Below are 12,440 nucleotides of genomic sequence, written 5' to 3'. Positions count from 1 at the left end.
CTTCCTTTGGTTTTCTTCTTCTACACTTGTATGTATTGAGTAGGTAAAAGTTTGAAGAGAGTATTTCTCATGAGGTGAAGACTGATGTTACAGGTAGTTTCAGCTAGGCCAGTGTGTGTCTCTCCTTATGCAGGTGCTCTTGGTGTTTCTTATCTTGTTCTTTACTCCTGCAGCTAAACCTACAGTGTTTGCTTATTCGTAACAAATTATTATGTGCATTTGTAAGATCTGTCCTGTTCTTACAAACTGAATATCAATGGTTTGAGCTAAGCCCAAAAAAATGGGGGGAAGGAGTGAAAATTGGAGAAGATTGAGTATCTTGCCCATTACAGATGTCAGTATGGTCTAGGAAGAGAGCAGAGTGTTAAAATGTCTTTCACAATGAATCAAACCTCCTCCAAACCTGTGAGTTAATCTACATTGTACTGGAAATTTTCTGCAATCAGAACGTATGGAGGAATGGTAATGACTTCAGGATGTTACTTCTTGTCTTCAAATCTCTTGACTGCTTTGAATTGCCTTGCTTCTCCTTTGATCAGAAGAATGATCTGCAGGTCTTCAGACTCTTCTAAGGTCTCCCTCATATCTAAGCATTCTTTTGGGGAAGAAGGCACGCTCTTGACATTTGGAACGTTAGCCAGAAAATATGCTTCAGGTTGCTATTTAGGTTTTTAAGAAAAACCGAAACTTGACCTAACTGTTTACTTTCTATGTGGCATATGCCTGGCGGAGAGTTACAGCTTGGAAGGACTAAGATGATTATTATGCAGACTGCCAATTTTTAGCAGAGATGGGCTGGCTTTTAAAGCGAGGGCAATGAGATTCTGAGTGCTGTAATCAATGTAGCTCAGATGATTCTTGTTCTTACTGAACCCAGTTCTTATATCACAGTTGGAAAATTAGTCTACTGCAGGAGAACAGAGCTGGCCTTTAAGAGATGCAATGCATCTTTAAAAGATTTTGGAAACACATTAGTACTTTGCTTATCTTGCAGGAGATTGGTCCCAGCTATAATGACAGAAATGAGTTTACCGTGACATCTGCGTCCTAGACATGGTTAGGTTGCTGGCATTTAGCAGTTCTGACTCAGTTTGCTTCACCTGAATAATGAATGTATCATGACATTGGTGGTTTTAAAATGAGTCAGTAAAAAACATCAAGTAGTATAATTTTGAATGCATTGACCAAAATTGCAATGCACTAAGATTTTTGGATCTACAACCTGTTTTGCCCTGCTGGCTCTGAAACACGTGTGTATATATAAAGGAAGGGGGGGATGTTAACTGGCAAGGAATTCTGTCCTGTGTGTTCATTACATTTTTTTTTTTTTTTTAATTGTAAACTTCGTGTACTTTTTCATGTCTGCCATTGGAACAATCACTCCAGGAGTCCTGTTTGAGTTATCAGATCCTCACCATGCTGCCTGCCCATTCCTGAGCTGCTGCTTCACTGACAACAGTTTTGGCAGAGTCAGAGAATTGCTTTTTTTTTTTTTAAAAAAAAAAAAAAAGTTCATTGTATTTTTTTTGACTGTGTTACAGCGGCGAGTGGAGCAGCCGCTGTATGGGGTAGACGGCAGCACAGCAAAGGAACCACAGGAGGAACACTCTGCTCTGCCAACGCTGATGTCGGTGATGCTGGCGAAACAGCGGCTAGAGAATGAGCAGCTGGCACAGAGGGGAGGTGGCCTCTGTTTTACTTTTGTCTCGGTGAGCAGCTCTGAAAAGATATGAATCCCAAGGGATGTTTCTAGTTAAGGGATGGGGAATTTGAAGCTTTTCTGCTCAAAGACAGTCGTTCAAGTGCAGCCTGGTTTATTGATGACCAAGTCTACCATCTTCTGGTAAGTTCATCTTCCTTGTGAAGAGTTCTAGGTCCCAGGCTTTGCTTGTTTAATAAAATGATGTGAGTTTTAAGTTAACGACTCAAAATCTTACATAGATCAAAATAATAGCATCTGAGAGGCTAATCTGATAGATGCAAAAAAGCAAACGAATAAAGTATAGTCTTGCTGTAAGAAGTGTTTGTTTTGGCCTTACTTAATTTCAACTGACATTAATTATATTAGGCTTTTAAAAGCTTTGTCTTTTAGCAGGTTGGGCCAGACTTCTTTCAAGAAACTGACTCTCTTGTTTTAATGAACTAAATCTTTAGAGCATTCTTAAACCTTAACATGGAAGTCTGGTACCCAGGCCAGGCTGCACCTCCCATGTGAAGATAAGTGTATCTGCATGGGCAGTAGTGATCACGCTGAGGACCATATAACAATACCCTGACTTTCTTTTGCAGGCCCAGCAAGGCAGCCCATCTTCTACCGGATCAGGGAACACTGAGCATTCCTGCACTTCCCAAAAACAGATTTCCATCCAGCACAAACAGTCACAGGTATAGCTCACTAGATGATACATCTCTTGGATATGAGATTGCAGCTCGATACGGCTTGTCTTCCACACCAGAGGATGCCACTTGTAGTAGACATAACATTTCCAGTGAAAAGAGCCAGTAGTCCCAACTCTCTCTGTAACTACTGATCGAAGTGAATAACTCTGAACTTTGTTCCGTATCCTGTAAGGGATGCTTTCAGTTGCTGCGACTGAAGTTTGCCTGATCTATTACTGAGGCTTTTCTGTGTCAATACTGCGGGTGATTCTTCAGCTGTGTGCGAATGTGCTCAGGAGAGGAACACCTTAGGTCTGTCTGTTTCAGCTCTGTTGTATCCTGAATGTTCTTCCTGTCTTTATAAGTGAAGATGTGAAAGAAACCTGAGTGATAGTTGTGAATGCCTCTGTTCAAGTGCTGGGTCGTGGGTGCCTCCACACTGCTTACAGTACCAATATCCACAGTTTAGCTGGAAGTTCTTTGGCCTCTGCTGAGTACACCCATGACATAGTTTATCCTGTCAAGGTAGAACATGATTTGTTCCTGACAGTGCTTCTCAGCAACTTCACTGACATGGAGTCAAGAAGAGGAGTACCTCCTTTGATTTTGCTCATGTCTTTTTGGTGCCTTGTAAATTTTAAAGAGCCTTCTTGTGGCTTTATGGCAAGATTTACTTTTTAGCTGCGTCATCTTCCTCTCTTGCTTAGAAGAACTTTCAGCTTTATCTGCAATGCACCGTGCTTATTTCTTCTCCAAGCCTGCTTTTAATCTTCTTTTGATTTTCATCTCTGATTTCTCTGTGACTGACCCTTCCCTTGAGTGATTTTTAAACAATCGGTTTTGTGTCAATCATTTTCTCACATCAGTCTGTGTCAGATGATTTTATTGCTGGGGGAAGTTCATTCTCCTTTTCCCTAGCAGGGTGGTACAAGTTCTTTGTGCATGAAGAATAGCAATTCTACCTCTGGGGATACTTGTTAGCTTAAATCTCTGAGCTCTGTTGTGTCACTAGGGTCAACATTTGTTGTCTGTACTGTCAAGTGCTAGTCTGTGATGATCCCTCTTTCTTGCTAGTGCATGGAGAATTCTTGTGTGAGAATGATGCCGTACCTTGACAACCTGCCAGAGATAACTTTCAGATTTCAATCTTTGCTGTCCCAACACCAGTGCTTAAAAGAGCGATCCCTCCTGGAGTGAGCAAGAGGTTTTTATTCTCTCCTGTGCTCAGCATGCCCACAGGGTCCATCTTCCTTGAAAAGAGAGACATGTGATCTGAGGGTGCTTTCTGCCAGTGCTCAGCCTCATGGTATTCTCCAGAGGTCTAGATGTAGCACATGCTTAAGGCAAAGAATCAACGAAGTCGCTTGACTGTGCGATAAGGACATGTATATATTCTTGGGTTTCCCTTCCAAACCTGTTTAGAGTTGATGGGGTTTTCAAGAAAAAAAAAAAAGTTCAATCGCTTCTGGCAATGCCAAAAGCAAGTCAGTGTGATCATGATTTTCTTAGCATTTTTAGTCAGTGCTAGGGCCCTCCAAGCGCTCTGAGGCAAGGTGAGTTGTGATGAAGTCGCATGTAAGAGCATGCATCCTGCAACATGACTTCAGCTGACACAGTGCAAGCATGTCTGTGCATTTGCCAAAAAGACATAACAGTCACTTGCTAAACAAATTTTCTGCTGTTTGGCAGAGTGGATGCAGCCTAGGTTTTCAACAGAAAGCCTTCTCGTTGCCTTCAGTGACAAAAGCTTTTGTTGCACGTGCTTCCTGCAGGCTGTCAGGAAGCATAAACCAAGTTAAGGCAGAAGTGAGGTGACCTGCCCAGGCCTCCGCTTTGTCTTTTGGGATTTAGTCTCATCTTGCTTGATGTGCAATGCTGGCAGGTGTTCTTTTTGATCTTTCCCATACCTGGCATACGTAGTGCAGCAACAGTCTGCCAAGTTCGTCTCTTACTTCATGGTGTTAGCTTCCAGGCAAGCCTGAAATTTGGAGAACAGTTATATGACAACTCCACAGGTAAGTCTCTGCTAACTCTTCTCAGAACCAGGGTAGCTGCTTGCTAGCCGTAAGTGTGACATCTGTGTATGCAGTCTTGGAGCGAGATTCTCTTGTTTCAATTTGGGTATTTAGATTCTGTGTTCATGTACATACTGACTTCTTTCCCCTTTTCTTCCCCACCCATTAATGAGAGTGCTGAGTTTGAAATATTCCTACTGCTAGCGAATATAGTGTATGTCTTTTGGCTTCTCTTCCTGGGTATAACTCTCACTTCATTGGTGGAGGTATTTGAGATGTGCTGCACCCCATAAAACTTTCCAAATGGGTTTCATTCAAGAACTATAAAGCTTCTGTCCCTAGTGGGCACTAATACATCGGTTTGTCAAAAACAGACTTGTGCCTAATATTCCTGCTGTCAATCTGTTATAATATTTTAAAACGAAGACCTGTGTTTTCTGTCAAGACCACCTTAGAACCCACAGGTATTGTCTTTTGTTTAGCAGGTGGTTGTCTGTGCCCATGAAAGATCTCATAAATTTGATACTCCAGCTGAGGGTTGCGATTTGGTGGGTTTTTTTCTTAAGCCTTTTTCCTGTACAAGCTACTTTGCACTGCAGGAAAGGGCAGTGAATGTCAGAGACCACCGAGGAGTGGGTAGAACTCAACTATAAAAACAAAATTTGCAGGACACAGAGGATATTGTAGCCCTTTACGTGTTACCAGGCTGTGTTCTCCAGAGCAGCTTTCTGCTAGCTGACTGAACCTCCTATGCTGGAGAAGCCCACCATGCAATAAGAAAATGAAGACTCGAGAAAGTTCTTCCCCCGACTGCTAGGATGCAGGGGATCAGTTCCTTCTTCTTAGACCCAACTGTTCAGATCAGAGGGTGTTACACTGTTACATGCTGACTATCTGAGATAGCAACTGTTTTTCTTAAATGTGGTTTATGGTGATTTTTCCCTACAGTCTGACCTCACAATGGAAAAAATATCTGCACTAGAAAACAGTAAGAACTCTGACTTGGAGAAGAAGGAGGGGAGGATAGATGACTTATTAAGAGTAAGTATTTAAAGTGCGACAACTCTTCTAAAAGCTGGTATTTAAATATACCTAGAATGCATCTGCCAGCTAGGCTGCAGAGCAGGATTTTGTGTACCATTTGTAGAATCAACACTCGCAAGGTAAAACAAATGTGGTCATCCCTTGCTTGCAAGATAACTGACTTGTAGATACTCCGTTTGAGCCTGCTTGAATCCAGAAGCAGTGTAGCGGTGACTGTGGCTGTACAGTGCAGAGTTGTGTAGCTCAGGTGTTTGTGTGTGTTGGCCTTTCTTTGATCTGTTGCACACTTGTGTATTTTGCTAGCTAACCTAGCATGTTTCTCTGCAGAATTATTCCCCTCTTCGAAGTAGTGAGGAGCTGACTCTGCTTTTTGTTCAGCAGCACGTTCAGTAGCCTCTCCATACGCGGGGAAGTTGTATTCTGAAGTGCTCATTCATGAGAGTCAGTGACATGTGTAGAGATGAGGAGAACATCTTTTGGTCAAACTGAAAGAATAAAGCTTCTCTTAACCCCCTAGTATTCTTCAGTAAAATATAAATACCTTTAAATCAAGGATCTTGTCTTAATGGAGGAGTTCTCATTGATTTGGCTTTCATCAGCTGGAGAGGCATCTCTTGTGAAGTGCTGAAAAAGGATTAGAAAACACATTAAAGGGAGAAGAGGGAAGGCTCTCTGTTTGTGTATCTGGTCTCAGCACCTAAAAGAGCTAAGACAAGCTCGTAGAGACGTGCACAGAGGCACATGTGGGTTTGTGGAAAACAATCCATGAAGCAGGCAAGAGATTAATTTGTTTATATCATCTGCTGTTTAGTCAGAAGCCAGACTATTGGTTGGAAGGGGAATGGTTAAATTTAACCTCTTATCAATGAAAATGGTTGCACATAAAATCCTGCTGTACGCGGTCGTGCTGTTAAAAAACAGCATCTGTTACTTGGGAACAGTCTATATAGTGGGGCTGATGGATAGTAACTTCAACAAGAATGTAATTGAAAGTGCAAAGGGAGTTACCCCATCCTTTTCCTCTGCCAATATTGTGGCTGAAGAGGGAGGATAGTCCAGGGATGACTAAGCTAATTTGAGGCTTGGTAGCTGTGGCAAGGTCTTAAACGTTTAAAACATAGAAACAAAAAAATTCCTTGTGCTTGTGTTTAGTCTCTTTGTACCTTAGTTCCTTGTATGTAAACCAGGGTGGTAGCACTTCCCTGTTCTAGAGGGGTATTAAGATCTGAGTGGGTTAAAAACTGAAGAGCTTGACTTGCATGTTTTGACAAGGGCAACCTAGTCTTTTTTCCTTATCCTGTCGGTTTGCTTTCTTTAATCTGATGCCTAGAGCTAGCTGGAGAAACTTCTTCCTAGCTGATGCTCAGTTTGGCTCCGAGTGATTTAAAGTCAAAGGCTTTTCTTCTCTTTTCACTTCTAGGCCAACTGCGATTTGAGACGGCAGATAGACGAACAGCAAAAGATGCTGGAGAAGTACAAGGAGCGGTTGAATAGATGTGTAACAATGAGCAAGAAGCTTCTTATAGAAAAGGTGAGCAGGGGACTTTTCACATCTCTGCAGTCACAGTTCATGTCCTTGAAAACTTCTCTTATCTTTTGAGCAGTGAAAACCTGCTCCTATTGCTATAGTGATAAAAGACAACTAGAATTCTGTCTCGAATTATCTGTCTTGAATTATTCCTCTGCAAACAGGAATGTAATGCTAAGACTGAAATGGTTCAGAATGTTTTGATTTGGTTACTTTTCCCAGTCTCAAAGAGTGGTCTCTTTTAGAGCTCAGACTATTTCACTTAGGCAAATGTAGCAGGCATTACTTGATTGGAGACTCATACTCCTGAAAAGCAGCATTGTCTAGCTCTGGCAATACAAGAGCAGTATCCCATTGTGCAGCGAAATTGCCAGATATGCTCTGTGACATGGGCAAGTGATTTAGACCTTTCCTTCTTTCAAATGGCAAAGTTGGAGATTGTTGCTTTGTATAACGCTCAAAACAACACGTTAAAGACAGTGGGGAAAGTGCCAGGCCGCTGTTTACCAGCGTGCAGCCTGCTTCAGTGTTGAAAGATTTCCAGGTTTCCTGATGGTTAAACGATGTGGGGGTTTGATTGCTCTTTCACCTGTTGGCCAATTACATCTATTGTTTGTGGGCACTGGATGGGCAAAACTACCAGGGTGCTGGCCAGTACATGCAGTCTGTTTGAGTTGATTTTGTCACAGAGCTGATTGTTCTTGGCTGAATGGGACTCCCCTTTCTGGGAGGATTTGTAACTCTGGGCTAGGTGTTATGTAGACCTTGCATTCGGACAGGTGGTGTATAGCTCCAGTGAGGAGCTTTGCTGGTTCATCTTTAATCCTGAGTGACTGAAGCTTTGCTGCTCTCATCTCAGGCCTTGGAAATTTCCTCTTACTTACTGGAAACACTCTGTGACAGACACCACCCCTAAGTTTTAGGTGTGTTGGTGACCTAATTGAGATTGTGTCACTTCTAGGAGTGGTGCGAGGCTAGGACTGGGCTGGCTGGTCACTGTATCTTAGTGTTAACAGTGATTCAAGGTGCATTTTCTTCCTTCGTCTCTTGTTTGAATGAATAAGAGCCATGTCTGGAGTCTAGCTAAGCTACTGATACAAAGGGATAGTTTTAATCCTACCGCTAGACTGATTTCAGCAGATGATAGAATGGGTGTGAGCTGCCCAAGCAGTAATGGGGAAGGAAAGGTGAGGCTGAAATGTCAAAGGCAGCAGTCAAACAAATGCCTGTCAGACCGATGTGAAGTACCAGCAATTATTTGATCAATGATTTTCAGCTGGGTTTGAGATAAGCAGTACTGAAACAATGAAAAGCAGCAAGAATTGGTAGTGATTTAAAACACAGCACAGCTCTTAGCTGCTAATTTATGGCTTATATTTTAACATGTGTTTTATTTTGTTTTCAGTCAAAGCAGGAGAAGATGGCATGCAGAGATAAGAGCATGCAGGATCGATTGAGGCTAGGTCACTTCACTACGGTGCGGCACGGGGCGTCTTTCACCGAGCAGTGGACAGATGGCTATGCCTTCCAGAACCTCATCAAGTGAGGACAGAGAGAGTTGTCTTTACCTTCAGAGGCAAAGACAGAAAAGCTAAGCAGTTGTCTGTGATGTCTTGCATGTCAGAATGTGAGAATGGTGTGACTGATGCATGAAAGGATCAAATAGAAACTCAGCTACTGACAACGGGGAATGGTTTCGTGTTGTAGGGAGAAATATGTTTCCACTTAAACCTCCAAAGACTTGAAACTGGAATCAAATTGTTTGAGTTGGCCTCTGGGTTGGAAAGCAGTAGGCTGCCCTGTTGAGTATTCTCAGTGCACCTGCCTGGCTGTGCAGTGCTTGGGGTGGAGGGATGGACCAAATTCTCACATGTATCTTCAGTCAATCAACTTGATTTGCATACTTGCATATATTAGACAAGGAAGGCTAATTAGCTCCTTTTCTTTTTTAAAGTAGAAAGTAGAGAAGCTTAAAAGAGAAAATCCATACTATTTAACTTTTTTTGCCTCCTGGTAACAATGATCAAAGGGTCGGCAGAAACCTGGAAATGAAGATCAGAGACCCTTTTATGCAGGATGTTAATGGAAATATCCGGTGAATTCCCACCTGGCCTAGACCTTTCAGTAGGACTTAGCAAATTAATTGCATTAGAGAGAGCTATGTGTGATCCTTTAAATCATATCACTTCTCTGTAGTCTGATGGGGAAGTGCAGCTCTTGTTAGGCGCAGATTAAGGACTTTGTATTTCCTCCTTAGTTTGTGCTGCAAGACATGGAAGGAATATTTACCTGCAGTCTCAGTCTCTTTTAGAAAGTGAATTAAGTATGTAAATGCTCAAGTCATTTAGACTTGAAATTTCAAGAGTGCTTTTATCACTGTCAAATGTTTTAAGATAGTCTTTTTATCTTGGAGGAAAGACTGTTTTCTTAGTGCAATTGGGAATGGTGTTTGTTATATTTCAGAGAACTAACGATACTTTAACTGTACCCTTGAAGCATGAGGATACTTTCTCAGACAGTGCCAAACTTCAGGAGTAGTTTTAACAGGAAAGCTTGAGATTTAGAACAGAGCCTTCTAGGAAAAAGAGTGTGGAAAGTTAGTGACTTGCCATGAATCCCTGGGTTTTCTGTGAGGTTAGCAACTCCTTGGTTTTGGATATCCTCTTTATGAATAAAACCTTTCACTTACTGAAAGGTTTCTGTGGGCCAGGAAAAGAATCCCCTTTTATGTAAAAATACCTTTTAAAAATGTGAGTCATAATGTTTGGCACATCCCCCTTTTCTGTACAAAAATATTTTGTTACTAATCCTACAAGTACAACTGATTTGAAATTCATTGCTCCAATCTGTTAAGAACAGATGCTGAAGACAACTGATTACATACCATTAGTTCATGCTTCATATTTTTTTTTTTTTTTTCTACTGTCTTTTTTCCAGGCAACAGGAAAGGATAAATTCCCAGCGGGAAGAAATAGAAAGGCAACGAAAAATGTTAGCAAAACGGAAGCCACCTGCAATGGGACAGACCCCTCCAGCAAGCAACGAGCAGAAGCAGCGCAAGAACAAGACCAACGGAGCAGAAAATGAAACGTAGGTTACGTGGCCTTCTTGGTGCATTGCAAAGCTGCGTGCTTTGATTAGAGCACAAAATATCTTCTGGGAAATGGAATCTTGCCCTTGCCTCTAGGCTTCACTCCACACACAAATGAATATTGTGGAATTAGCCTGGCATTCGGCAACATCTGGCTGCAGTTCTAAATAGTTTTCATTGGAGTAAAACAAGGATCATTGCTGAGTCCAGACTTTGTACAAGCTTAATTTTTTTTGAATGCAGTAACTTTTTCAGTAGTCCTGTTGCATCAAGTTTGAAAAGTGGTGTCTTTTTCTGAAGCGTTGCAGCTTCAGAATTGATTTTGGTATCACTCTGTGATACATGGTGCTTTTTTTTTTTTAAGGAAAAAAAAATTGTACACGTTTAGAAGCCTTTATTTCCGTGTACTTTCTGATGAGGCTTTTCAAACAATTAATTTGGTATACTGAAGAAAAAAGATGGCCTCTGTAAGGCCAGTGTATCAAACTTTGTCCTGTATCTCCAAAGCAGTCTTTTGCAGATACCTGAGTCAGGGAAATGGAAAGCTAGCTGAAGTGCTACTCTTTCTTCTTACAGATCGGTTTGGTTTTTTTCACCTTCCTCTTTTGAAGTTACTGGTGCTCTAAGAGTCCCAGTGTTCCTGGAGAGGAAAGCTGTGTCTCACGAGAAATTTAGAACATTATTTTTTGGAAGTTTTTGAGAGTTGTAAATATGTTAAGTCAGAGACTTTCCCCCACCTTCTACCAGTTTCCTTTACGGTCTTCATTTTATTGCTGTTGGGTAATACCATAACTCTCAATGACACTTTTCTTTTTACGCTATTAAATCTCCTGGGCATGACTTGACCTCAAAGTTCCTGGAGCCCTTGGAATTCCTGGTCTTGATCTTTACAAGTGCATGTGAAGCAAAACTCCTCCTGCCTTTTGCAGTCACTGCAGAGGTGGCACATGACTGGGTGAATTGTGGTATTCAGGGTGCTCTCAGCAACCAGGGCAGTGCCCCAAAATAGGATGCTGGTGCCTGCTGATCAGGTGTGTTGTATTGGAGGGCACTGTGAGCTTTCTGCAAATAGGTAGTTTGAGTAGAGACATTTACCCCTCGTTCTGGTCAAGTGAGCTTAAAAAGAACTAAATAGAGTTTTAAAGCCGACCTTTTGCATTGCAGCTTGAGTTTGGAGAAGTAAATTGAATGTCTGTGCATGGATATTTTGACGCGTTGCTGTTCATTGTGGTAACCTTTCACGTAAGGGACAAGATTCTGCTTTTCACATTTCTGTAGGGATGTTTTTCCCCAGCAGACTGGTGCAGCTGTAGTGTGGCTTATTCTGCAGACGTGGCAGCACGTGTGATGTGCCTGGAAATCATGATAATGTCTGTGATACCCAGTGAGCTTCTGCCTATGTTGTGAGCGTGCCTTGACATAATCTAGCTTTACTTGGGTTTGCTAGTAAGCCTTTTTGTGCTACCAGGTCTTTTTCTCTGCGTTTCTTGCTGGTTTATCATTCTTCGCTGTTATATTTCAGGGGGTTGTCTTTGTGGTTTAGAAGAGCTTCTTGTGGCGTTCTTGATAAAAACTACTTGCCAGTGTATGGATGTGGTTCATGGGGAGTTTTTTAGCTTATGAAAATATTGTTTTTGCAAGTCAGCTGAAAGCAACTGCACTGACTGACTACTTGCTTAATCATTAGTTATCCTGTAAATGCATTTGTTGGACCAATATGTATCAGGTACAAAATCTTCTTATTTTTGGAGGGAGCTTTTTTCTTGTGGAATTCTTGCAGCGGCATCTTTTAGGCAAGTTGAATATAAAAGTTTCTGAAAGTTGAATGAGAAGTGGGACAGCCAAATTCCTTCATTCAGTGGACAAGGGACGATCAACTTGTGTCATCTACTTGGACTTGTGCAAAGCGTTTGACACTGTCCCACACCATATCCTGGTCTCTAAATTGAAGAGACATGGATTTGACAAATGGACCACTCGGTGGATAAAGAACTGGCTGGACGGTCGCACTCAGAGTTGCGGTCAATGGCTCGATGTCCAAGTGGAGACCAGTGACGAGTGGCGTTCCTCAGGGGTCAGTACTGGGACCTGTACTGTTCAACATCTTTGTTGGAGACATGGACAGTGGGGTCGAGTGCACCCTCAGCACGTTTGCCAATGATACCAAGCTGATGATCCCAAGCTGTTTGGCGAGGTAGACATGCTGGAGGGGAGGGATGCCATCCAGAGGGACCTGGACAGGCTGCAGAGGTGGGCCCAAGCCAACCTCATGCAGTTCAACAAGGCCAGGTGCAAGGTCCTACATCTGGGTCGGGGCAATCCCAAGCACAAATCCAGGCTGGGTGGGGAATGGCTGGAGAGCAGCCCTGAGGAGAAGGCCCTG

General features: G+C 42.2%; 1 protein-coding gene across 3 annotated transcripts in view; it reads left to right on the top strand.

Annotated features, from left to right (window-relative positions):
• The window catches only part of TLK2 (tousled like kinase 2), a gene marked incomplete at its 5' end in the record, with an annotated part of 44,758 nt that overhangs the window by 16,756 nt on the left and 15,562 nt on the right, over positions 1 to 12,440 (top strand). For 2 of the 3 annotated variants that reach the window (XM_082495083.1, XM_082495082.1), the window contains 6 exons: positions 1,542 to 1,709; positions 2,290 to 2,385; positions 5,343 to 5,435; positions 6,859 to 6,969; positions 8,372 to 8,508; positions 9,904 to 10,056. In XM_082495083.1, coding sequence (XP_082351209.1) covers positions 1,542 to 1,709; positions 2,290 to 2,385; positions 5,343 to 5,435; positions 6,859 to 6,969; positions 8,372 to 8,508; positions 9,904 to 10,056 — 758 coding nt within the window. The remainder of the gene's footprint in view (positions 1 to 1,541; positions 1,710 to 2,289; positions 2,386 to 5,342; positions 5,436 to 6,858; positions 6,970 to 8,371; positions 8,509 to 9,903; positions 10,057 to 12,440) is intronic. The other variant, XM_082495084.1, reaches the window with a different exon arrangement.

Source organism: Vanellus vanellus, assembly GCF_965231255.1.
Source record: "Vanellus vanellus genome assembly, chromosome: 24".
In the NCBI taxonomy this organism is placed as follows: Eukaryota; Metazoa; Chordata; class Aves; order Charadriiformes; family Charadriidae; genus Vanellus; species Vanellus vanellus.
The sequence above is the reverse complement of the archived record's forward strand: the minus strand, read 5'-3'. Positions and strand labels throughout refer to the sequence as shown.